General features: G+C 48.7%; 1 protein-coding gene across 3 annotated transcripts in view; it reads left to right on the top strand.

The window, feature by feature from the left end:
- The window catches only part of DEK (DEK proto-oncogene), a 213,427-nt gene that overhangs the window by 83,145 nt on the left and 102,728 nt on the right, over window positions 1-27,554 (top strand). For all 3 annotated transcript variants that reach the window (XM_029590742.1, XM_029590743.1, XM_029590741.1), the window contains exons 5-6: window positions 955-1,049; window positions 12,046-12,166. In XM_029590742.1, the coding sequence (XP_029446602.1) occupies window positions 955-1,049; window positions 12,046-12,166 (216 nt within the window). The remainder of the gene's footprint in view (window positions 1-954; window positions 1,050-12,045; window positions 12,167-27,554) is intronic.

The following is a 27,554-nucleotide window of genomic DNA, read 5'->3' as shown; positions in this document are numbered from 1 at the left end:
TCCGTCTCCATCTGCTGGCAGGGAAGTCCATCTGTCTAAGGAAAACAAAATTATCAGGTAAGTAATTTCTCCAGTGTTTACCATGTAACCCGGCCCGAACCTTGAAGGGCACAGTATAGAAATTTAAATAAATAAATAAAATCTGTCTGCGTATTCATTTAAAAAGACATATGCTGCCAATCATTAATGAGAATACCACACACGAGCATCTCTTATGAATAAAATTATTGGTTATGGAACATGTGATCAATACGTAAAATGTTTCCACTCAAAATAATGCTGTCATTCATTGTTCCTCAGCCAATGGCTTTATAGAGTGTATGTTATAAATCTCTGATGTTTTTCTTCTGTCCAATATTAGCAGGCTAACCGATCAATCTCCATATTTAAGCCCAGAGGCTCTACAGTCTGTAGTTTAAAAATCCATTATCGTTCCATTCATGCCAATTTCACATCGGTGTCTTTCTCCCTCCACCACAAGGATGGTTTTACATAATCTATAATGCACCACTGCGTCTCTTGTGCCCAATGGCATTTCTCAAAACAAATTTCTTGGTGAATCTCTTCCATTGGATTATAATCTAATTTTGTGATAAAATAGTATCACTAAGATGACATATAATTTGTCATATTTGTCCCCAATAATTATAGCTCATTGGTTTAACGCTTGCTTTCACCATAAATTCAAAAACCGCTATAGAAGCATCAACAGAACCTGGTGGTGACCAGTGGGATCTATTATATATATGTTGATCCATCTCTTAGATTGAAAACAAAAATAGCCATAACTTTAAAATACAAAAAAAGTTATTACCACCACTGTATGTATTTGGTAGCATCTGTTTTAAAATCATAATATGTTAAACATTGTGTCAGTGGTGGATTCATGACAGAGCTTTTTTTTTTTTTTTTGTCTTGATATGCAACTAATTTTCCCCCATCAATTCTGTTTAGGTTAATGCAATAAGGAAGAACATTGGTGTGTTCAGTGGGTTTCCATTTGAAGCTGGCAGTGAACAATACAAAAGAAAGGAAGACATGTTAAAGAAGTAATCATTTTTTTCTTATTTATGATCTGCTTGAACTTATCAATTCCTTAATTTCAAAGTAATATTTTGCAAATTGTATGTGCAATATTTATTTATTTAAAAGCTTTTCTATACCGTATCTGTGGTGTACCATCACAACGGTTTACATATAGGCACGAAATATTCAGTCAAATATTAGTTACTAATAAAGTACAGTTTAATGGCCATTTTTTGACATGGCTGTTACAAAGCCAGAGCTATTGGTTAATAATTGTGCACACATGAAATTGCATAGTTTTGCAGTTTCCTGATTTTCTTACTTGTCTTTGGAGATTCATAATGTATATTTGATCAGATTTAGACCTTTCTTCAAGGACAAATAGGATGGAAGTATTTGCACATATCTGACTGCGCTACCGCAAAACTTTGATCTCTAAGATTCTAGAGCTTTCAGCATGCTCTACCTAGCATATGCAGCTGTAGCTACCTCCCTGACTCCCAGATAGAGCCCCTCAGTCTTTTTTTTTTTTCCCCACAGTCATGTGGTCACGTTTTAGTATAGTTCTCTTCCTCACAGATATTGCTGTGATTTTTCTGGAGTTGCAGCAACTGACTTTTCTAGCAGTCTTTATTTTTTCCTTGTGTACCTTTTGGTAGTTTGTTTCTGTTTTTTCTCCTTTTCCAAGTCTTTCTGCCAGCCAAAATGGCTTGCTTAGTACAGTGAGAAGGCTGGGAAAGGTTTTTTTCTTCTCCTTTATAAAACTGCAGCTTATTAACCTCATCTCATTTAATTTTTTTTGTGCCTTTATCAGTGCCTCATGGGATTGGCAGTATGCAGTCTTTGGGGGGGGGGGGGGGGGGTGTCAAGTAGACCTCTAGCCTGGTGACTTGCTTGAGTTCCCATCCAAGAAGGAGTTCCATGACATTTAATTTGCCTGCTGGGCATCGATGGAGGTTCAGACAGTGAAGGACCAAGACAGAAACATTCTCATGGGGAGAAGAGTGCATCCTCCCTACACCTCTGGATACTAGTCTCCATGGATCCAGGTTAATCTTCACCTCTGGTGCCCTGGATGACTTAGCTTCCCCTTCCTTCCTCCTTGTTAGCTTGCTCTGGCAGTGCATTCTCCTTGGAAGAGAGATTGAGCATGTTCCCGGGCAATCAGCTTTGCTGCTACATCATAGGTGCCATGCCCGAAATCATTTGGCCATGCATGTTCGTGCCAGAGCACCCGTTGTCAAATGTGGGAGTGTAGCCCAGCAGAACTAGGGCAACTCTGCATAGATTTTTTTATTTTATTTATTTATTTCGGATTTTTATATACCGGCATTCGAGACCGCAGTCACATCATGCTGGTTCACATAAAACAGGGGTGCATAATAAACATAAACTAGAACAATGGTGCGGAAGAGGCAGTTACATGTAACAGGGTGACTAGAACTTGGCGAAGAAGGAAGAAAAAGGATAGGTTATTAATTCAAAAAAGGCTAACGATAATGGAGATGGTTAACAATGGTGTAAATGGAGATGAGGGACGACGTTGAGGTGTTAAATCAATTGGAGTCCGGGAATGCTTGTATGAATATCCAGGTCTTTAGTCTTTTCTTGAAGGTTGAGATGCATGGTTCCAGTCTGAGATTTGGGGGGATGGAGTTCCATAACGGTGGACTGGCTGTAGAGAACGCCCGATCTCTTAGCGTGCTGTGTCTGGTAGATTTGGAAGGCGGTACCTGTAGCATCCCTTGTATGCATCTCTTGTCGGTCTTGACGATTTATGTGTCTTGATGATTTGGTGTCATCTACATTTATGTAGATGACACCTAGCATCCCAGATGTCAAGGATGCTGCTGAGCACCATCAATGCTGTTGAGTGCCATCTATGCACTGAGCGCTGTCGATTGTCTTAGCACCGTGGAGCATGTCCATGGATACCATCGAGCACTAGCAGGTGCCATGGATGCCATTGGGCAAATGGACACCTTCAAGCGCCATCCATGCCCTTGAGCGCAGTGGGTGCCATGAGGACAATAGCCTCGTAGGGCACCACTAAGCAGTCATATGATGCCATCAGAGCGCCATGGGTGGTGTTGATTTTGACAAATGCATAGAGTATTCAAGTGCCATGGGTGCCGCTGGACTCTACCAAAGCTGTCAGCACCGGGAAGGAACATCTGTGACACCATGGATGCTGGTGTCTGAGGTGCTGTAGATGCCAGGAGCGCTGTTCCCTCCATGATAGGTGCCATGCAGGGCATCAACAGACTTAAGCACAGTCAGCGCACATGCCAGGGTGTCTCTTGAAATTGGGCTTCCCAGGCCAAGTGCACCAGTGCAGAGTCTACTGTTCTCCATTGGAGCCCATTGATAGGTGGTGCCTCTGGCACCATCCCCTGCCCTTATGTGTCTGATACTAATGGATCTGAACAAAGCAAAAAATAGAACCAAATGACCAGACTTTTTTTTTTTTTTTTTAAAAGGAGGTTGACAAACACACAACCATATACCAAAAGTGAAAATAAGGTGTCAGCAAGGCTTGATGGCATGTCATGCACAGAAAGTGCTAAGACCGCACGGACTAATCAATCATCCACCTTTGAGTGAAAGGTATTTTTTTGGTTTTATTTGCTTTAAAAAAAAAAAAAAAAATCTAAACAGTCATAAGAGTTAGCCCATAGTGAACCCAACAGCACGGCCGGTGTTTCGTGGGAAAGCTTCCACAGGGGTAGATTTGAATTTTGTAATCCACTTAGACTCTTCTCTGTAAAGCAAATGTCAAATTCAGTATTAACCCAAAGTTAGAGTAATAAAAAGTGGGACTTATCTGTATGCCAGGAAATACCATTCATAACAGGACAGTCTCAAAATGATCTCTCAGGAGGCCCACTGAAGCAGAAGCCAAGATCTTCATATAGTGTACAGAAAAGACGACAGAACAACTCCAACTGCAGTAATGAGAGCATATCCTAGTGATGACAAAATGATGCATTCAGTCAGCAGAAAAAAAACACTGAAATCTAAGTCAGCATTAAGTCCCATAGGTGAAACAGATCGTAATTTTATAAATCCATTTTTAAGAACATGCCATGCTGGGTCATACCAAGGGTCCATCAAGACCAGCATCCTGTTTCCAACAGTGGCCAATCTAAGCCATAAGAACCTGGCAAGTACCCAAAAACTAAGTCTATCCCATGTTACTGTTGCTAGTAATAGCAGTGGCTATTTTCTAAGTCAACTTAATTAATAGGTAATGGACTTCTCCTCCAAGAACTTATCCAATCCTTTTTTAAACTCAGCTATACTAACTGCACTAACCACATCCTCTAGCAACAAATTCCAGAGTTTAATTGTGCGTTGAGTGAAAAAGAACTTTCTCCGATTAGTTTTAAATGTGCCATGTGCTAACTTCATGGAGTGCCCCCTAGTCTTTCTATTATCCGAAAGAGTAAATAACCGATTCACATCTACCCGTTCTAGACCTCTCATGATTTTAAACACCTCTATCATATCCCCCCTCGGCCGTCTCTTCTCCAAGCTGAAAAGTCCTAACCTCTTTAGTCTTTCCTCATAGGGGAGCTGTTCCATTCCCCTTATCATGTTGTTCCTTCTTCATCGCAATTATATCTTTTTTTGAGATGCAGCGACCAGAATTGTACACAGTATTCAAGGTGCGGTCTCACCATGGAGCGATACAGAGGCATTATGACATTTTCCGTTTTATTTACCATCTGGGTTTTATTTACCTGGGTTTTGCCTCCGCACCAGCAGATGGAGACAGAGCAAAACTTGTCAGGCTCTGCATAAATACCAGGGTGCCACCCACAGCCTGCCAGTATTACTCTGTCTCCAGCATATGGTGTGGGTGCATGGCCCACAGCCTGAGTTGATTTTCAAATTTTATGCTAGTATTGTTGAGCCTTGGTTGGTTAGTTAGGTTTCTTTATTTCAATTAAGTTTTCTTGAAAAAAAAAAAAAAGACTGTTTGAGAGGAGGAAGTTTGCCGGCCTGTCCTCCCAGGGGGCTGTCAGGTCCTATGGGGACCATCCCCCCTAGTTGAGTGAACTGCTGGGGCTAAGGGTCGAGGACGCTGCTTACTTACAGCCCAGCTGGGGTGATACCGGGGAGCCCGGCTCACTCACCCCAACCGGGCCGTTTCAGAACTCTGCGAGGGACAGCTCTGAGGTACAAAAAAAAAAAAGTTTTTGTTTTTGTCTCTTTGCGGCTGCGTCGGGCGGCAGATCTTAGCGCTTAGTGTGGCGGCAGTCGGCTCCTCTCCCTCCCATTCTCGTGCCCTTCCCTCCGGCTCTGTTTTTACTCTTTTTTTTTTTTTTTTTTTGCAGCGTTGATTAGGATTAAGGGCTGGGCATGCCTCGCGGAACGGCCTGCTCAGCCTGCAGCTCTGACGGCGCACGCCTCTCACACAGGAGCTGTGTTCGGCCTGCATCCCCAGGGGCGAGGGCTCGTCAGGGTTGGCTCGGGGGGCGGCTGTGTGCCGTCGGACCTCGGCGATCGTGGTCGGAGAGACGCCCTCTCCTCGTTCCACATGCTTACCAAAAATCGCAGGAAAACCCGCCATCTTGGCTCATGCCCCCCCCCCCCCCCCCCCCCCGTGGTGCCGATCGCGGCAAATTCCAGGAATTCCCCGCCCTCCCTCTCCTCCCAGAGACCGGTTTCGCGGCCTGTTTCGCCGCCGGGGGGCAGGGAGATAACAGACACGGATTCCGAGGGTTCCTGCGGGTCTTTTTCTTCTGCGTTCATTTTGGCAATGCATCGGGCTTTTCAGGCCCGCAGAGCCCATAAGTGGAGTTCACCCCAGTCGGGGGGGCCCCATGGCCCCCCCAGGGAAAATTTTCCCCCACGACCGGAGAAGGTGGTAGGGCAGCCCAGGGCAAAGCGTCCGTTGCGGGCGCTTCCCCTCCGGGACGACACGGATTCCTCCCCTGATTCCACGGCCCAGGAAGGTATGGAGGAGCCCTCCCCACCCCCGAGGGGGGTAGAGGGAGAGGCCGCTTCGTCTCAGGAGGCAAAACGGCAGAGCCTGGCTGTGGAGGGCGACGATCCAAGGGTAATCCGCCTATTCCGCAGGGATGAGCTGGCTCCTCTCATCCCAGTCATCTTGAGCGAGTTGGGGATTGCTGCGCCCCCTGAGGAGTTTCGATTGGGGTCCATGGATCCAGTGTTGGGTTTGAGTTACCCCCCGACAACATTCCCATTTCATTTCTCGGCCACGGACCTCCTTTTCCGGGAATGGGATACCCCGGATGTGGGCTTGAAGGTCACTAAGGCCATGGATAAGCTTTACCCATTGCCTGAGGAGGCGCTGGAGATCCTTCAGGTGCCGACGGTGGATGCTGCGGTGTCAGCGGTAACAAAGAGGACCACTATCCCAGTCATGGGAACTACAGCGCTGAAAGATCTTCAGGATCAAAAATTGGAGCTTCAGCTTAAGATTTTTGAGGTGTCCGCCCTGGGGGCTTGAGCTGCGATTTGCAGTAATTTTGCTTTACGGGCTGGCCTCCAGTGGGTGCAACAGCTCCTTGCCAACGAAGGGCTCTCTGAGGAGGAAGCCAAACAGGCGGGCCGCCTCGAAGCTGTCATGGCCTATAGTGCGGACGCCCTCTATGACCTACTACGTACGTCGGCTTGTTCCATGGTTTCCGCAGTCTCGGCCAGGCATTTGTTGTGGTTGCGCAACTGGGCTGCGGATGGTGCCTCCAAGTCTCGGCTGGGATCCTTACCTTTTAAGGGCAAGCTCCTGTTTGGGAAGGAGTTGAATGACATGATCCAGTTGCTGGGCGAGAACAAAGGGATACCGTCTCCTGGAGGATAGGTCAAGATCCAGGGGGTCCTTTTCGTCCAGGTCCAGATTTCGTGGGAATAGGAAACCTCATTCCACTTGCCCCAGTACCGCATCCCCCTCCTTTCGCGGGGGGGGGGGGGGGGGGGTAGACAGTAGCCTCAGCCCTTTCGCGGTAGACGTTTTGGTCGACCCCGGTGGTAAGTCGGCACAATGATGGCCAGCCGATCCATTCCTCTGTACCGAAGGAAGGGGGCAGGTTGTCCCTCTTCTACGAGGAATGGGCCGCAATCACGACAGACCAATGGGTTCTATCTGTGATAAATCGTGGCTACAAGTTAGATTTTTTTTCGCGCCCCCCCCCCCCCTCCCCATTCCGAGATTTTTCTCATCCCCGTGCGGATATGCAGACAAGCGGCGAGCAGTCCGTCAGACGGTCCGGCTGTCGGAGCTGGGAGCCATCGTCCCAGTGCCCGCCTCGGAACAAATAAGAGGACATTACTCCATATACTTCGTCGTTCCAAAGATAGACTGCTCCTTTCTACCCATTCTGGATCTAAAAAGCGTCAACAAATGTCTGCGGATTCCTCATTTTCGCATGGAAACGCTGAGGTCCATGATTGTTTCCGTGCGACCGGGGGAATTTCTGGCGTCTCTGGATCTCACAGAAGCATACCTGCACATCGGAATCCAGAAAGCGGATCAGAAACATCTCCGGTTCTATGCACTGGGGCAGTATTACCAGTTTCAAGCTTTGCCGTTCGGCCTCGCGACAGCACCCAGAACATTCACCAAGATAATGGTGGTGGTAGCAGCACAGTTGCGACGGGAGGGATTGTTAGTCCACCCGTATCTGGACGGTTGGTTGATCCGCGCAAAATCCGAGTCGCTTTGTCGGTCAGCGGTACAACGGGTCCTACAGTTATTACGCTCGCTCAGCTGGGTAGTCAATACTGCCAAAGTCTCTGGAGATTTTGGGAGCGTTATTTGACACACGGCAGGGGAAAGTTTTTTTTTTTTTTTTTTTTCTCTCTCTCTCCGTCGAGCGCAGTCTCAAGTTGCAAGGTCAAGTCAGGGCCCTACTACAGATGTGATCACTGACGGTTTGGGACTATCTACAGTTGATAGGGTCCATGGCGTCGATGTTAGAATTGGTACCCTGGTCCTTTGCGCATATGCGACCCTTGCAAGCGGCGTTGCTCTCCCGCTAGAGCCCGGTTTCCGAGCAATTTCATCTCCCGTTACTCCTGACGGCCCTGGCTCGCTCCAGCCTGGGCTGGTGGTTATGTGCAGACAATCTCCTCCGGGGGGGGGGGGTCTCACTTGTGGCTCCGGAATGGACAGTGGTGACCACGGATGCGAGCCTCTCCGGCTGGGGGGCGGTATGCCTGCGAAAGTCCGTTCAGGGGTGATGGTCCATGACAGAATCTCGCTGGTCGATCAATCGCTTGGAAACCAGGGCGGTGCGTCTGGCGTTGCAGACTCTTCTCCCCCTGGTTCTGGGGAAGTCTGTCAGGATACTGTCTGACAGTGCAACCACAGTGGCCTATATCAATCGTTAGGGGGGACCCGGAGTCGCCCAGTGGCGTTAGAGGCTCGGCTGCTAATTCAGTGGGCGGAACGGCATCTACTTAGCATTGCTGCATCGCACATAGCGGGGGTAGACAACGTTCACACGGACTTTTTGAGCCGGCATCATCTCGATCCCGGAGAATGGGAGCTTGCGGACATGGCGTTCCAGCTAATCTGCGACAGTTGGGGAACGCCGGCCATGGATCTGATGGCGACATTTCACAGTGCCAAGGCTCCACGCTTCTTTGCCCGTCGAAGGGAGTGGGGGGGCGGAAGGGGTGGATGCCCTGACGCTTCCTTGGCCGACGTCCGTCCTGCTATACGTCTTTCCTCCCTGGCCCCTGATAGGCAAGGGGCTTCGTTGAATAGAGAATCATCCCTCGGAGGTAATTCTGGTGGCACCCGAGTGGCCCCGTCGCCCGTGGTTTGCAGACCTCCTCAATCTGGCGCTGGAGGATCCTCTGTGTCTCCCAGTGTTCCCGAATCTTCTTCATCAGGGACCTGTCTGTTTCGATCAGGTAGATCGCTTCTGTCTAGCGGCATGGCGTTTGAGAGGCGCCATTTGAAAGGCAGGGTTTACTCTGACGCCGTGGTTGCTACCCTTCTCAGATCATGAAAATCGTCAACTTCTTTGTCATACGTACGAGTGTGGAAGGTTTTTGAATTGTGGTGTGTTTCATGTGCAATTCGGGCCACCCGGGCGTCTGTTTCTAATATTTTAGCCTTTCTGCAGGATGACTTGGCCAAAGGCCTTTCCTGTAGTTCGTTGCGAGTGCAGGTGGCCGCTCTCGGTTGTTTACGTGGTTCAGTGGATGGCGGAGCATTGGCATCACACCCGAATGTTGCCTGGTTTCTAAAGGGGGCAAAGCATCTACACCCCCTTTAGGCTTTGTCCGTGCCCTTCCTGGAACTTAAACTTGGTGCTCAAGGCTTTGTGCACGCCACCATTCGAGCCACTAAAGAGGACGACCTTGAAGGATCTCATGCTGAAGGTTGTGTTTTTGGTGGCAATCTCATCAGCTAGACTGTTGTCGGAACTTCGGGCGTTCTCTTGTCAGAAGCCGTTTTTGCAGATTTCCGAGTCCGGAGTTAGCATTTGTACGGTACCCTCTTTTCTTCCGAAGGTGGTTTCGGCTTTTCATTTGAATCAGTCTGTGGAGCTTCCATCATTTTCTGATCTCGACAGTTCGGATCCCCGTTCCAAGGACCTAAAGAAGTTTGATGTGCGTAGGGCGCTCTTACGCTATCTGGAGGTCACTAATGGATTTCGGCTGTCAGACCATCTCTTTGTCCTCTGGAAGGGGCCGAAAAAGGGTGATATGGCGTCTAAAGCCACCATTTCTCGGTGGTTGAAGGAGACCATTAATTCTGCATACCTCTTGGGTGGTCGGCCGTTGGCTTTGGGTCTGAAGGCACATTCCACTCGTTCCCAGGCGGCCTCCTGGGCGGAGTGTCATCAGATCTCCACTCAGATCTTTAGGGCGGCGACGTGGAAATCATTGCATACGTTTGCCCGTCATTAGCCCTTCACCACCCAAAAGACTACGTTACACAAACTGCCCTCGCTATTTTAATTTATCTGTTACATGTTATTGTATTTTTACCTCATTTAAGTAGTTTATTTCAATTCCAATTTTTACTTTATTTTTACATTGTATTTATTGTGTACACTTCAGGGAAATCTAACCAAGTTATAATTTAACCAGCCTTAGTTCATCTTTATCTAAAACCATCAAGTTTGTCCCTAACCCAGAGAAGTTACCTTATGTAGATTCTTTGAATCGTTACTGTTCATTATGTTTTATGTAAAGCCTTGTTTAATATGTTTCTTGTAAAGCCAGGGGCACCGTTTCCCGTCCCGTAGCATTATTGTTGTTACCTGTAAACCGGACTGATTTGTTTCCCAACAAGAATTTCGGTATATAAAAATTCTAAATAATAAATAAATAAATTATCGGTTGGATGTGCAGGATACCAGAGAGGGCAATTTCAGGGCAGGCGTCTTGAAAGCGGGCCTCTCCGGGTCCCACCCCAAGTAGTTTAAGCTCTGGTACATCCCAGGAGTCTGAACTGATCCGGTATGTACAGGGAAAAGAAAATTAGGTCTTACCTCTGTTAATTTTCGTTCCTGTAGTACCAAGGATCAGTCCAGAGTCCCACCGCTTCTGCATTAAGTTCAGAGAGTCCGCTGTTCTTAAGGCTGCTCGGAAGTTTTTTTTTTTCTTTTTCTTGAGCGGGAAGAGCTTTGTCCGTGAGTTCAGTTGCAGTCAAGTTTTTGGTTGGGGGAAGTGTCCTGAGAGTTCACCAGTTGTCCTTCATGTATATAGTTAGTTGGCAGTGTGAGTTGTTCTGCTTTGACATTGCGTAATACTGGCAGGCTGTGGGTGGCACCCTGGTATTTATGCAGAGCCTGACAAGTTTTGCTCTGTCTCCATCTGCTGGTGCAGAGGCAAAACCCAGGAATCTGGACTGATCCTTGGTACTACAGGAACGAAAATTAAGAGGTAAGACCTAATTTTCTTTTCCCTTTCTAATAATTCCCAACATTCTGTTTGCTTTTTTGACTGCCGCAGCACACTGAACCTACGATTTCAATGTGTTATCCACTATGACGCCTAGATCTCTTTCTTGGGTGGTAGCACCTAATATGGAACCTAACATTGTGTAACTATAGCACTTATCCACATTAAATTTCATCTGCCATTTCGATGCCCAATCTTCCAGTCTCACAAGGTCTTCCTGCAATTTATCACAATCTGCTTGTGATTTAACTACTTTGAACAATTTTGTATCATCTACAAATTTGATTACCTCACTTGTCATATTTCTTTCCAGATCATTTATAAATATATTGAAAAGTAAGGGTCCCAATACAGATCCCTGAGGCACTCCACTGCCCAGTCCCTTCCACTGAGAAAATGGTCCATTTAATCCTACTCTCTGTTTTCTGTCTTTTAGCCAGTTTGTAATTTTTGTTCAAGTCATAACAAATCATGGTCCAAATCCCCACCACCCCAGTTGGCAAACAGTTTATCTATTACACAGAACCTTAAATCATCAAAGACATGAAGTATTTCGTTGCAATGTGCGACCAGGGGACATTCGCACGTCCCCAGGTGTAAGAGAGTATTAGGAACACAGGAACTTAGTGCTGGAGTTCGGTCTCGGGTCTATAGGATGGCTAAAGTTGCTTTTCTGACCAAATCTATATTCCAGGCTGACTGTTAGCTTTTTATTCTTTTTGGGCTCCCTGCTCAACTATTTTGTGTGAAGCTGCAATTGTTCTGTTTATAAACCTAATCTTAGTTATGTAAAACAACCTTATAGCTGGTCTGAGTTCTTCTTGTTCCATCTACCCTCACCTTCCGAGTACATTAGTGCCTTCATGTCCTCTAACTGCCTGCACTTTCCACATAAGCTGTCTGCTGAGCAAAATATTTTTGCTAGGGGTAGTGTTGGCAACAGTTTGTATTTTAACTGAATTGAACAAACCCCCAACTAGATAGCTTTTATGTAGAGCATAGTGTTACTATATTATATTATGTTTTTTTTATTTTTATCATGACTGTAATGCTGTTAACCACTTAGGCTGGTCATATTTTACTTGATGTCTTGGAAAAGAATCTAATTTTTGTGTTTTGTTTCTTAAGACTGAATAAAGTTACATTGAAGAATATTTGTGAAATACTGAATCTAGAAAAAAAGGGAACGATTGTTGAAATTACAGTCAAGATTTTGAACTTCTTAATGGAACCAAAGCATTCAGAAAAGGTGAGGTTTTTTCTTTTTCTTTCTTTTCTACCAAGTTTATATTAAACTAGCAACTGTACCTGTTCTACGCCCGGGCGGCGAGCCCTTTTATTGGCACATATGCTCTTGCATGGAAGCGTTAGCTGAAAAGGAAAAACTAAATTGTTTTCACCCAGGGCAAGGGACGTGTAGGCACATTTGCTAAAGCCAGGGCTGGCAAAGTTTATTTACCAAGCTGTCTCTCGCACTCCCCCACCCCCCTCTCCTCTCTCACACACACATTCTCTCTCACCGGCATCCCGTTCCCCTCATATAGGCTCCCTCTCTCTGAAACCCACACTCAAGCATCCCCCCACCCACCCTCTCTTATCTCCCATGTTCCCTGTACGTACCAGGATCAGTCCAGACTGCTGGGTTATGCCTCCCGTCCAGCAGATGGAGTCAGAGAGAAACTGAAAAGGCACCACCTATACCCTGGTGCACCCCCCTGCGATCCTTCAGTATATCTCTGACTCCAGCAGATGAGAGAGCATAACCTGCGGTCCTGATCTACTGAAAAAAAAACCCCACAGAGTTTATTAAGAGGAGTGAAGTGATCCACTATTTCAGGTTTGATTTAAGTTATCTGGGAGGCAACTGTGACTAGAACTCGAGAAAAGCTGAAGTGAGGAGCCATAGCAGGCAAGGCAGGGCTCTGCCCTGAAGCCTTTCCCCGGAGTACATTTTGCCCAGCCCAGTGAGAGGAGGGGGAGTATTCATCGGTGGGCCGGTCACTTTCCCCCTCCGCCTCCAGAGAAGCCCATCCCTCGGAGAAAGTTGGCAGAAGGAGTTTCTCCTTTCTGCAGGCTCCAAGCGTTTTCAAAGTTTGTAAAAAAAAAAAAAAAAAAAAAAGGTGTTTTTACAAATTCCCTGCCTGCTGTACTCTCTGGGTCTCCAGAGGGGGTGGCCTGCCACCCGTCCCCATTTCGTGCCGTTTCGCGCTCCTTTCTCTTAAGGGTGTCGCGTGCGGGGAGTCGGGGCTCCGGCTCTCGCGCGAAGGCCTCTGTTCCCGGTGCATTCCCGGGGATGAGGGGCCTTCGCGGAGAGCAGCCCCGACCGAGAAGTCACTCCTTTCGCGGCTGAACTCCTCGGGTGGCCTCGCGAGGGTAGACATACAGGGAGCGTTCCCGAGTGCGGAGGCGGTGGCCATTTTGGATCGCGCAGCGGCCATTTTAAATCGACCTGGTCGTGAAGCGGAGCTGTCAGAGGGAAGAGGAGGATGATCCCCTCTCCCCGCCGGAGTTAAGTCCTCCCAGTGGCCGCGGTTCATCTGGGAATGCTAAAGGGGATACTCGGAAGAGGCCACACCCCTTCTCGTCTCAATTTGTGCTTTTGTTGCACAAAGCTTACCTGGAGGCAGAAGCAGATTGGGAGCAGGGATCTTCGGCTCCCAATAAGCGGGGGAAAATTTCTATAAGTCCTGAGGGACTAGGTTTAGGAAATTCTGCTCCTTCCCCAGCTCCTAAGCCCCTGCAGCATAATCCGGTGGAGCCTGCCCCTCAAGATCCCCCTACTCCTGATTCAGGGGCAGACATGGGGAGCGCGGATCTCGTAGAGGGTGATGATCCGCTCATCCTCAGATTGTTCCATAAGGAGGAGTTGGACCCCTTGATCTCGCATGTTCTTCAAGAACTGGGGATCCCAGTCCCACAGATTGATTCAAATTCTTTACCAGGCGACTTGGAGTTGACGGGGCTCCGCGCGCCGTCCCATGCGTTTCCTTATCATAACAAACTTTCCCAGATCGTGTCCCGGGAATGGGATGCTCCGGAGGCTACCTTGAGAGTTGGACGAGCTATGGATAAGCTGTACCCGCTTCCTCTTGAGGCTTTGGAATTGCTTAAGGTGCCTAAGGTGGATTCGGCGGTCACGGCCATCGCTAAACATACCACAATCCCAGTTACAGGTGGCAAGGCCCTTAAGGATCCCCAAGATAGAAAATTGGAAGTGTTGCTGAAGTGAATCTTTGAAATGTCAGCCCTAGGGGTGCGAGCGGCGGTTTGTAGTTGCATGGTACAAAGTGCTACCCTCCACTGGGTGCAGCAAATGTTAACGTCTCAGGATTTGCCTCCAGGGGAAGCAGAGCAGGCGAACCGAATGGAATCTGCGGTGGCCTATGCGGCGGACGCCCTGTATGATCTTCTCCGTACTTCAGCCCGCTCCATGGCGTCAGCAGTCTCCGCGCGCCGACTCCTCTGGCTATGCCATTGGGCGGCGGACTCATCCTCCAAAGCGCAACTTGGTTCCTTCCCTTTGCGGGGTAAGTTGTTATTTGGGGATGAGTTGGAGCAGCTTATTAAGTCCTTGGGAGAGAACAAGGTCTTCAAGTTGCCGGAAGACAGGCCGAAATCATTTCGTTCCTCTGGATCCTTTCGTGGTCGTTTTCGCGGACAGCGCCAGTATCACTCCGGGAGAGGTTCATCTTCATTTGCACCGCGGCAACCGCCAGCACGCTCTCAAGGATGGTCTCCTTCCTTTCGTGGCCGGCGGCAATCGCGCACGGGGGCGAGCCATGCCTTCACCAATAATAAGATGCCACAATGAGGGGACGCCGGTCCATCCCTCCATTCCGAAAGTGGGGGGTCGTTTATTTCACTTTCGGGAGGAATGGGCCAGAATAACCTCAGACCAGTGGGTCCTTGACATTATAAACCGCGGCTACGCCTTGGATTTTGCACGACCCCTGCGCGATTTCTTCCTAGCCTCCCCCTGCGGGTCGCGAGAAAAGCAAAAGGCTATTTCGCAAACGCTAGCGCGGTTACAGGCTCTGGGGGCTATAGTTCCCGTACCTGTGGCCGAGCAAGGCACGGGTCGCTACTCCATCTATTTCATCGTCCCAAAGAAGGAAGGAACCTTCCGTCCCATCCTCGATCTAAAACAGGTCAACAGAGCTCTAAGAATCCCACACTTCCGAATGGAGACTCTGCGTTCCGTCATTGCGGCGGTCCACAAAGGCGAATTTTTGGCTTCTTTGGATCTCATAGAGGCTTACCTGCACATCGGGATACAGGAATGTCATCAGAGGTTCCTAAGGTTCATGGTCCTGGGAGCCCATTACCAGTTTTGTGCTCTCCCCTTTGGTCTCGCCGAGGGTCTTCACCAAAGTAATGGTAGTCATCGCCGCAAGTCTCCGAAGAGAAGGAGTGCTCGTCCATCCTTACTTGAACGACTGGCTCATTTGGGCAAAATCAAGAAGGCTTTGCAAGGAGGCAGTACGCACAGTCATTTACTATCTGAGCTCTCTAGGTTGGGTCGTCAACTACTCCAAGAGCCAGCTGATACCCTGCCAGACCCTAGAGTTTCTGGGGGCCTTGTTCAATACGGAGTGGGGCAAGGTTTCCCTGCCGCAGGCGCGAATGGAGCGACTGGCGCACGTTCGTCGTCTACTAGCTCTGTCGCTGCCGGTGGTATGGGATTATTTACAGGTTCTTGGATATATGGCGTCCACCCTAGAGTTGGTGCCTTGGGCTTTTGCGCATATGCGACCATTACAGAGAGCGCTATTATCTCGATGGGACCCCAAATCTGAAGAATTCCGGGTGCCGTTACCACTTCTAGACCCGGCAAGGGCCAGTCTGCAATGGTGGTTGCAGCCGACCCATTTGCTCCAGGGAGTCTATTTGGAGCCTCCGAAATGGATCATCGTCACAACGGACGCCAGCCTGTCGGGTTGGGGGGGCGGTCTGCCAATCTCAGTCCGCACAGGGGCGTTGGACGGCTTCGCAGTCCAAGTGGTCCATCAACCGTCTGGAGACAAGGGCAGTCCGCTTGGCGCTGCGGTGGTTTCTCCCTCTGATCCGACATCAAGCAGTCCGAGTCCTGTCAGACAATGCAACGACGGTGGCCTAGGTGGCCTATATAAATCGCCAAGGAAGGAACCAGGAGTTACTTGGTTGCGTCTGAGGTGAGCAAGTTAATGGATTGGGCGGAAGCGCATCTGTCTCTATTAGCGGCCTCACACATTGCCAGCGTCGACAACATCCAAGCGGACTATCTCAGCCGGCAGCAGTTAGATCCGGGGGAGTGGGAACTGTCACAAGAGGTACTCAAACTCATCGTTCAAAGATGGGGAATGCCCCACGTAGACCTCATGGCGACGCGCCTAAATGCAAAGGCAGCGCGTTTCTTCAGCCGCAGATGAGAGCACGGCTCGGAAGGCGTGGACGCATTGGTTCTTCCATGGCCCGAACATGTTCTCTGTACGTGTTCCCTCCGTGGCCACTGATAGGCAAAGTGTTGCGTTGGATAGAATCCCACGTGGGTCCGGTCGTTCTCGTGGCGCTGGAGTGGGCCAGGAGGCCGTGGTTTGCCGATCTGATCAATCTAGCGGTAGACGGTCCCTTGCGTCTGTCACCTTCCTAGCCTATTGCGGCAGGGTCCAGTGTTTTTCGACCAGGCCGATCGCTTTTGTCTAGCGGCTTGGCTTTTGAGAGGCGTCAATTGAGGAAGAAGGGATATTCTGATTCAGTCAGTACTACTCTTCTTCAAGCTCGTAAGCCGTCTACTTCGGTTACCTACGTGCGGGTTTGGAAGGTGTTCGACTCTTGGTATCGTGGTTCCTCCATGTCTCCAAGACTAGCTACGGTGTCACAGGTCCTCCAGTTCCTGCAGAAGGGCCTAAAGAAGGGCTTATCCTATAATTCCCTTAGAGTGCAGGTGGCGGCTTTAGGCTGTTTCCGCGGCAAAATTGACGGCGTTTCCATAGCCATGCACCCCGATGTAGCCAGATTTTTGAAGGGGGTCAAGCATTTGCGTCCGCCGGTGCGACCTATCTGTCCCACTTAGAGTCTAAATTTAGTTCTTCGTGGCCTTAGTACTTCTCCTTTTGAGCCGCTGAAGCGGGCTACACTCAAAGATCTCACTCTCAAGACAGTTTTCTTGGTGGCTATTTGTTCGGCAAGGCGCATTTCAGAGCTCCAAGCGCTGTCATGCAGAGAGCCTTTCCTCCGCATTTCGGATTCGGGTGTTTCGCTTCAAACTGTCCCTTCCTTCTTGCCTAAGGTGGTTACGTCTTTTCAGGTGAATCAGACGGTAGAACTCCCAGCCTTTTTGGCGAAAGACAGTGAGGCTTCGGACCTTAGGAGGCTGGATGTTCGGGCGTTGTTGAGATACTTAGAGGTCACCAATCCTTTTCGATTGTCTGGTCATCTTTTCGTTTTATGGAGTGGCCCTAAGAAGGGGTCCAAAGCTTCTAAGACAACTATAGCCCGCTGGCTGAAGGATGCTATTGCTTCAACTTACATTTGTAGGGGACGTGCCGTTCCGGAAGGTCTTAAGGCTCATTCTCTGCGTTCCCAGGCGGCGTCTTGGGCGGAGAGTGCCTTTGTTTCCCCTCAGGAAATTTGCCAGGCGGCGACTTGGAAATCCTTGCACACTTTTGCTAGACATTACCGTTTGGATGTACAGGATCCGACGGTACCTTCGTTTGGCAGCGGTGTGCTTCGAGCGGGACTGTCAAGGTCCCACCCCTTTTAGGGCAGCTTGGGTACTTCCCAGCAGTCTGGACTGATCCTGGTACGTACAGGGAAAGGAAAATTAGGACTTACCTGATAATTTTCGTTCCTGTAGTACCAAGGATCAGTCCAGACGCCCACCCATGTCAGTAACAGTCCCGACGCTGTATTCTTGTATTTCAGAATTCCTGTATGGAATGCTTACACAACCTTCTTATCGTTTCGTTCAGCGGCATTTTCAGCCGGGGTTTTTTCCTCATTTTTTTCCAAGAGTTCATGTTTCACTTGTTCTAGTCACAGGTTCTTGCCTAGGATTTCTTCTATCATTCTACTTTGTTATTGATTATACTGAAGGATCGCAGGGGGGCGCACCAGGGTATAGGTGGTGCCTTTTCAGTTTCTCTCTGACTCCATCTGCTGGACGGGAGGCATAACCCAGCAGTCTGGACTGATCCTTGGTACTACAGGAACGAAAATTATCAGGTAAGTCCTAATTTTCCTTTGTCTCACACCCTCCCCACCCCCTCTTACTAACCATGCTCTGTCACCCCCCTCTCTCTCACACACACATTCTCACTCACCCGCATCCCCCCCCATGCTCTTACACCCTCCTGCTCTCTCTCACCCTCCCCTCCTCGACACACATTCTCTCTCACCGGCATGCCGTGGGACCCGTGCCGTTTTGCGGCGAAGATGAAAGACCGGCGCGCTGTTCGCAGCACACGGGGCCTTCCATTTTCACCTTGAGCAGAAAATAGCAGCGGAGATCCCAGCATGCCGCGAACGGAGCACGTCCCGCAGCACACACTCCGCGGAGAAGATGAAGCCCTGGGTGCGCCGATCGCGGCACACGAGGGTCTTCCCTTTTCGCTGCGAATGGCGCACCGGGCCTTCATCTTTGCCGCAAACGGAGCGTGTGCCGCGAGACGCGCTCCGTTCGCAGCATGTCAGGGTCTCCTCTGCTATTTTCTGCCTGTCCCGCGATGGTCGTTGTCCTGGCTTTGAATAGTCTTCCGGCGAGGGAGGAAATCGGTGAGGTGAGGGAGGAAATCTGCGGGAAGGAGGAATTCTGCGCAAAATCTGCATTCCGCAGTAGCGCTGAATTCTCCCAGGAGTACCTCTTGTAGCTGGTGTTGTGACATGGCCGCTGTATGGCGTGTTTGAGCCTCCAAGGCGGCCAGGGAGCCGCCTGTGCCATCTATCGACAGGCTGGGGAACATGCGAGAGCACTGACGGACATGCTACCAAGCCCAATATATTATGGATTGTACACATGTAGCCTTTCCTTATTTATTATAGAATTTAGTCATTCTGTAACTTGGATTGCTCAGTGAGAAAATGTGTAGTGTAGTTTATATTGGACCTCGGGTAGAACAAGACACACACCAAATAATCATTACAAGAGTGAAACTTCTACTCCCTTGTGATTTAAAGATTCAGTTTTCATTATTCATTCACTTTTTTTCTCAGAAGCATTCCATAAAGAATGGGAATAACAAGTTTTTGGTGATAGCTTGTGTGTTCACTTATTTTTCTACATCTAAGTGAAATGTATCCATAGGGGAGGGGAGTGTATATGTGTGGTATTTTTTGGTGAGTCACAAACATTTTCCTGTTGGCCAGTAAATTTCTTTATCCCATGACAAGCAGGATGCTAGTCCTCACATATGGGTGACATCAGTAATGGAGCCCTATATGGAAAAACTTCTGTCAAAGTTTCTAGAAACTTTTGACTGCACTGTGTGCCCACTGAGCATGCTCAGCATGCCATGATATTCCTGGCCACAGGGGTCTCCCTTTAGTCTTCTTTTTTCCACGGAGCCATTAGCCTCGCGGGTATTAGGAGTCCTCTGAGGTAAAATTTACCTCATAAAGTTTGAAAAAAACTTAGGAAAAACATTAAAACTGCAGGGGTCTCCCGTGTCAACATCGCGGTAAGTTTTTTTTCTATCACCTTTTTGCCGGTTCCGTACCGTTTTTTGCCTTCAAGTCGTTGACAGCTGTCCGACTTAATTATGGCCTCGGGTTTCAAAAAATGCCCAATCTGTTGCCGGAATATGTCCATCACAGACCCGCACTTAGAATGTGTGTTGTGTCTGGGAGAAAAGCACGACGTGTTAACTTGTGTAAAATGTGCTGAAATGACGCCGAAAGGGAGAAAACTCTGGATGGAGAAAATGGAACACTTGTTCCAATTACAATTGATGCCTTAGACATCAACATCCACCCAATCGTCTCTGGCTGGAGCGATCCGCAAGGTCGTGTTAAAAAAGCGAACACCCGATGAGGCAGTGGATAGGGCATCGCCAACCCCATCTACATCGTCGTTCAGGTCTGTATCGATCATCGAAAAGACCGCCGAAAGTAAGAAGAAATATTGGCATCGGAGGCCGCACGACCCGGACATCAACCCGATGCCCGGTGATCCATCGAGGGTTCTTGGGTCCCAAACTGTCGGGCCAATATAGTAAGGTGCGGTAGAAAGAGGTGCGTTAGTGCCTGGCGCACCCATGTTTGCCGCACGCACAGTTCAGATCACCTACCGCTCGATACTGTATTTAAATGGCATGCAAATGCAAGCAGTGTCCATGAAGCACAATCCATTTTACTGTATAGGCGCTATACAGCGCCTATACAGTATCCTGGGTGCGCTGGTACCTGACATTTCAAACATCATTTCAAATGACGTTTGAAATGACAGGTACCAGGAAGTAGATGGTTCTCCTACAGACCCCGCTGCCTTGAGCGCCCGGCGCCAGCAAGCCCCAGCAGCCGGCGATCGGAGGCAGGGAGCGCAACAAAGCACCCTCCTTCGGACGGACAAGAGAGACGAAATTTCACAATCCCAAACCAACCCAATCCAAGCCAAGCCCCAGCAGAGAGAGACTAAATTTAGCCGCCCAGTCCCAAACCAATCCAATCCACAGAAAAAAAATGCTTCTCGCACTTAGTCGCCCAGTCCCAAACCAAACCAACCCAATCCAAGCCCCAGCAGAGAGAGACGAAATTTCACAGTCCCAAACTTTTCCCCAGCCCCCGCTCACCTGCCCTGGCCGCGGCCACACAAGCCCCCAGCAGCAGCAGTAGAAGGGCATCGAGAGAGAGCGGCTTCAGCAGCCCCGCCGGCGAAGGTGAATACGTGCTCGCCTGTAGGTCCAATATGGGCGCTCAAGGCAGCGAAGGCGCATGCGCACACGCCGTGACCACCACCCACTGGAGAGGATATCCCAAAGGACCTTCCACCTTCAGAGCCAATTCCCGGTCCATCAGTGGTTCCACGCCCTCATCCACCAATATCACCATTTCCATCTAAGCTGCTGGAACACCCATCCAGGCCAAAGGAGTACACACCTTCTACTCCACGTCATCCTCATACACCGGACACTTGGCAAGATAACAGATACGGACACATCCTCGGAGGAAGTCCTCTCTGAACCATCACCTCCAGAAGAGAGAAGACGTTCTCCTCCGGAGGACCTTTCATTCTCCAACTTTGTCAAAGAGATGGCAGACACCATCCCTTTCCAATTACACACTGAGCATGATTCCAGACAAAAGACACTAGAAGTACTACAATTTGTGGACCCACCCAAGGAGGTTTTGGCAGTTCCAGTCCACGAAGTCCTGGTAGAGTTATTGCACAGGTTATGGGAACATCCCTGCTCCATACCCCCGGTCAACAAAAGAGTGGACGCAACATACTTGGTCCAACACATCCCAGGGTTTCAAAAAACTCAATTACCTCACCATTCAGTGGTAGTTGAGTCAGCACAGAAAAAGTCGAAAAGAGTAAAAACTCATTCTTCAACCCCACCAGGCAAAGATAATAGGTTCCTAGACAATCTTGGTAGGAAAATGTTTCAAGGTTCTATGTTGGTATCCAGGATTGCTGCCTACCAATTATATATGACTCAATACCAGCATAACCTATGCAAACAGATCCAGGAACTCTCTGAGGATCTCCCACAGCAACTTCAGGAATCCTTCTCAACTATTATTCATAAAGGCCTTGAAGAAGGCAAACATGAGGTTCGTGCAGCGTACGACTCATTTGAAACTACATCCAGGATGTCGGCCACTGGGTTTAATGCTCGACGCCTGGCTTAAGGCGTCTGACCTAAGGCCCGAAATACAAGACAAACTAGCAGATTTCCCTTGTGTAGGGGCGAACTTATTTGGTGATAAAGTTAAGGAAGCAGTTTCTCTGTTGAAGGAACATTCCGAAACTAAAACAATTGTCAGCTATACCTCGAGTCTCAATCATCAAAGAGACTTCCACGGAAGGAATCTAAGCGTCCTTATTACAGGCTGCGAAGATATTATCCTCCTCCTACACGTGGGTGTTCATCTAGGCCTCAACGCTCACAACCAAGACAATCCAGGACAACCAGACCTCAACCCCTTCCACAGACAGCGTCCACGTTGGGGTTTTGAAGTGATTCCAGGGAACAGCAGCTGCTCTCCCAATCCGGCACAACACATACCAGTGGGTGGTCTGATCACATTCTTCCATCACACTTGGGAATTCATAACCACAGACCAGTGGGTACTTTCCATCACATCTCAGGGGTACCACTTGGATTTTCTCACCATACCAAACGACACTCCTCCCACTTCGTTTTGGACAATAAAAGACCAATCCACAATTCTACAAACAGAATATCCACCCTTCTGAGAGCCAGGGCCGTGGAACCAGTTCCCCGACCTCAGCAGGGCAGAGGATTCTACTCCCGCTATTTCCTCATTCCAAAAAAAAACAAAACAGAGGCCTACGTCCAATCCTAGACCTCAGAAATCTCAACAAATTCCTGAGAAGAGAAAAATTCAGGATGGTTTCTCTAGGCACCATGCTACCACTGCTTCAAAAGGGGGATTGGCTCTGTTCTCTGGATCTTCAAGATGCTTACGCTCATATTCCCATATTCCTGCCTCCTCGCAAGTATCTACGATTCCTCGTGGGTACTCAACATTACAAATACAGGGTACTTCCATTCGGCCTTGCCTCAGCACCTCGCGTATTCACAAAGTGTCTAGCAGTGGCAGCGGCTCATCTACACAAGCAAGGTGTGCACGTGTTTCCCTATCTAGACGATTGGCTCATCAGGAGTCACACAGCAAGGAGCTCTCAATTCTCTCCAGCTCACAATAAATCTTCTCCATTCCTTGGGATTCCTCATCAACTACCAAAAATCCCACCTCACACCTTCTCACAGGTTACAGTTCATCGGAGCAGAGTTAAACACCATAACAGCAAAAGCCTTCCTACCAAGGGACTGTGCACAGACACTAGCCTCGTTAACCGGCTCTCTTCGAGCATGCACACAAATAACAGCGCATCAATGTCTCACCCTCTTGGGTCACATGGCCTCCACAGTCCACGTCACTCCTATGGCCAAATTAGCTATGAGACTCACTCAATGGACGCTCAAAAGTCAATGGATACAAGCCATTCAGCCAATGTCTTTTGCTATCCGAGTAACTCAAGAACTACACTCCTTGCTCCTCTGGTGGACAAATATGGACAACTTGCTCAAGGGCCTACCTTTTCAACAACCAATTGTGCAAGTAACATTGACTACAGATGCATCCACCTCAGGCTGGGGAGCACACATTGGCCATCTGCAGACTCAAGGTACTTGGACAAAACTCAAAGAAACTTTTCAGATAAACTTCCTAGAGCTTCGAGCTATATGTTATGCGCTACATGCGTTCAAAGACTGCCTTTCACACAAGACTGTCCTCATACAAACAGACAACACAGTTGCCATGTGGTACATCAACAAACAGGGAGGTACAGGCTCGTATCTCCTATGTCAGGAAGCGGCACAGATTTGGGACTGGGCCTTAACACACTCAATGTTTCTCCGGGCCACTTATCTGGCAGGCATGCAAAATGTGATAGCGGATCGACTCAGCCGTCAATTCCAACCACACAAATGGTCCCTGGATCCCTCAGTAGCGACCAGGATATTTCAACGTTGGGGACAACCAACAATAGACCTCTTTGTGTCACACCTGAATCACAAAGTGGACAAATTCTGCACTCTACACAAACAGAGAAACCAACCAGCCAAGGACGCCTTCGCTCGCCCTTGGAACTCAGGCCCTCCTATACGCGTATCCTCCGATACCGCTCATAACCAAAACTCTAGTGAAGCTACAACAGGACAAGGGGTCCATGATCCTCATAGCCCCATATTGGCCTTGACAAGTATGGTTTCCCACACTTTTCTAGACCTCTCGATCAGGGATCCCATTCGCCTGGGAGTAGCTCCCACTCTCATAACTCAGGATCAGGGTCGGTTGCGCCACCCCAACCGTCAATCCCTATCCCTGACGGCATGGATGTTGAAAGCTTGATTTTACAACCACTCAATCTTTCCACCAATGTATCTCAAGTGCTTTTAGCTTCACGTAAACCTTCAACACTTAAGAACTATTCTTCCAAATGGAAAAGGTTTACCTTCTGGTGCAGGCAAAAAAGAATTGATCCTTTCTCCTGCTCCATAACTTCTCTACTAGAATACTTATACCATCTTTCAGACTCTGGCCTACAGACTTCATCCGTAAGAGTCCACTTAAGTGCAATCTCAGCTTACCATAATAAGATGGGAGATGCACCAATTTCCACGCAACCTCTCATCAGCAGATTTTTGAGAGGTTTAACGCATATAAAACCACCAATTCGGCCACCAGTCACAGAATGGGACCTAAACCTGGTTTTAACAAGACTCATGCGTTCTCCTTTTGAACCCATAGATTCTTGTGATCTCAAATTTCACACATGGAAACTATCTTTCTCATAGCATTACATCGGCTAGAAGGGTTAGTGAGTTGCAAGCACTTGTCACGTACTCACCCTACACGAAATTCCTACATAAGAGTGGTTCTCCATACACATCCAAAATTCCTTCCTAAGGTAATTACGGAATTCCACTTAAACCAATCCATAGTTTTACCCACATTCTTTCCAAGGCCTCATTCCCATCCAGGAGAAACAGCCTTACATACCTTGGACTCTTAAGTGTGCACTAGCATTTTATATAAACTGCACTGCAGTCCACAGGAAATCCACTCAACTCTTTGTATCTTACGATCCAAACAAACCAGGTAAAGCAGTGGGTAAACAAACTTTATCCAATTGGATAGCAGATTGCATACAGTTTTGCTATGAAAAAGCAGGCCTTCCTCTCCAAGGTAGAGTAAAGGCTCATTCAGTAAGGGCAATGTCAACCTCAGTAGCACACTATCGTTCAGTACCGATAGCTGACATTTGTAAAGCCGCAACATGGAGTTCTCTTCACACCTTTGCGGCCCACTACTGTCTCGACAAGGAAGGAAGACCAGATTCAGCCTATGGACAATCTGTCTTAAAGAACTTGCTTCCAGCATAATCCAACTTCTACCACATCCAACCTTTCGTGATTTCAGGCTGCCTCATTTTTCCCAACAGTACGCCAGTTGTTGTGCCTGTTGCACAAGTTGTACACTGTTGGTCCAATACAAAGATGACTCAGCCTGTAGCTTGCTAATCACCCATATGTGAGGCCTAGCATCCTGCTTGTCCTGGGATAAAGCAAAATTGCTTACCTTGTAATAGGTGTTATCCCAGGACAGCAGGATGTAGTCCTCACGAAACACCGCGGAGTTGGGTCCGATACGTTTTGTTTTATTTTTGGCTAACGCTCATTGCTACAAACGAGACTGAAGGGAGACCCCTGTGGCCAAGACTATCATGACATGCTGAGCATGCTCAGTGGGCACACAGTGCCAGTCAAAAGTTTCTAGAAACTTTGACAGAAGTTTTTCCGTATAGGGCTCCATTACTGATGTCACCCATATGTGAGGACTACATCCTGCTGTCCTGGGATAACACCTATTATAAGGTAAGCAATTTTGCTTTATTGGTACTTTGATCATAAATGTAGCCCAAATTAGCTCTTCTATACCTTTTTGTTTCTATAAATATAGAGGTCAACATTCAAAAGCCATTTAGACGAATAACTTATTCCCTGTAGGTACCCAGATCAGTCCAGGCTCCTGGGTTTTGTCTCCTCTCCAGCAGTTGGAGACCAAGAAAGTTTTACTGACATTGCCACATAACACGAGGTGCCACCTGCAGTCCCTCAGTATTTCTCTGTCTCCAGCAGATGGTGGAGATGCAGACCTGCAGTCTGAGGTTTAAAAAAAAATATGTATATATTAAAGGATAATAAGCTTGCCTCCCAGGTGGTTGTTAGGTCCTGGTGGGACCATACCCCCTCCCGGACCGTGAGACAGAGAAGCAGGGAATTGGGGACCCTTTATTGCTTGGTCCTTCATCGCCGGACAGGGTAGAAAACTGGGGGTCCAAGTTCCCTCACCCTGAAGGATGGAGAGAGCCTGCTGCCAATCTTCTTTCAAGAGAAGTATTGATTTCTTAAATAGCCTGATTAAAGTTTTGTTTAAAAAAAATAGTTTGTTTGCCTTGGGACGGCAAGCTTTACCCTGATTCTTCCTTACAGGTGATTGGGTGGCTCTGATTCTATTTTCCCTTTCCTCCGGCAGCTCTTAGGTTGTCATGGCTCAGCACCACATTTTCTTACTGCGCAGGTTGTGCTGCTCCGTTTGAGACATACACACGTCTCTCATGCGGTGGTTGATGCTCCCGGTTCTCTCCAGGGAAGAGGGCACTTCGGGGATGGTGTCAGCAACTTCGGCCAGGCGCCGTGAGGCTCTCTAGTGAGGTAGCCTGTGGACGACCCCTTCCCGTTAAGTGCGGGAACGGCGGCCAGCTTGTCCACATTTGTGGCTGCCTTGCGAGCCGCGGAGGGGGATTTCCCTCCTTTATCCCCAGCGGTTAGGACCTCCAGAGGGGGGGGGGAGGTCAAGATACTGGGGGGCATCACGCAGGAGCCAAGGAGGATTCTCTGGAGGATTCAGATGCCTCTTCTACCTTTTTATCTGATTTTGTTCTCCTATTGCATAAAGCTTATAAGGCCAGGAAAACCATGGGTCAGCCTAGAGCTGCACAGGGTGCTTCGGTGTGCCCAAGGCGGGCGGAGAGGGCCTGGCCCTCCCGGGCTGTGGGAGCTTACGAGGGTCCAGTGGGTCCCAGGGGCCTCAGCAGTGACTACTGCCGCAGAGAACTCCTCCAAGGCTTCAGAAGTAGAGGATTCGCGGGCACAGGACCCACCGGGGTCGGATCCGGGTTTGGTGGATCAGGATTCGGATCAGGTGCCGACCAAGAGCCTGGCTGTGGAAGGAGATGATCCCAAGGTGGTACAGTTGTTCCACAAGGATAAGGTGGAACTTCTGATACCCGTTGTTCTGGAAGAACTGGGTATAAAGATCCCACAAGAAGAATCTGGGATGGAAGAAGTGGACCCAGTCATGTCTGTCCTCCAGGGTCCAACAAGGTCTTTTGTACTTCACCAGTTGGTCAGTGCGTTGGTGTTTAGGGAGTGGGATTACCCCCGAGACAGGCCTGAATGTTAGCAGAGCCATGGATAAGTTGTATCCTTTGCCGGAGGATACGCTTGAGCTCCTGCAGGTCCCAGAAATGAATGCATCGTTTTTGGTGGTTACTAAGAAGACTATTCCAGTTGCAGTTCTACAGCCCTGAAAGACCTTCAGGATAGGAAGTGGAAGTGCTCCTCAAGAAGAGTTTTGAGGTGCTTGTCCTTGGCAATCAAGTGGCCGTGTGTAGCAGTTTCATGTTGAGAGCGGGTTTGCGCTGGGTTCAGCAGTTGCAAGCAGACAGGTACTTGTCTGATTCTGAGACGCAGCAGGCGGAGCGCCTGGAAGCTGTGGTGGCCTATTGTGCTGATGCATTATATGATCTTGTTAGGACCTCCTCCAGGGTAATGATGTTGGCAGTTTTGGCCCAGAGACTCCTCTGGTTGAGGAATTGGTCGGCCAATGTCTCTTCTAAGTCT

The sequence above is a fragment of the Rhinatrema bivittatum genome, chromosome 2 (genome assembly GCF_901001135.1).
Source record: "Rhinatrema bivittatum chromosome 2, aRhiBiv1.1, whole genome shotgun sequence".
NCBI lineage: Eukaryota > Metazoa > Chordata > Amphibia > Gymnophiona > Rhinatrematidae > Rhinatrema > Rhinatrema bivittatum.
This window is presented reverse-complemented; position numbering and strand designations above follow the sequence as displayed.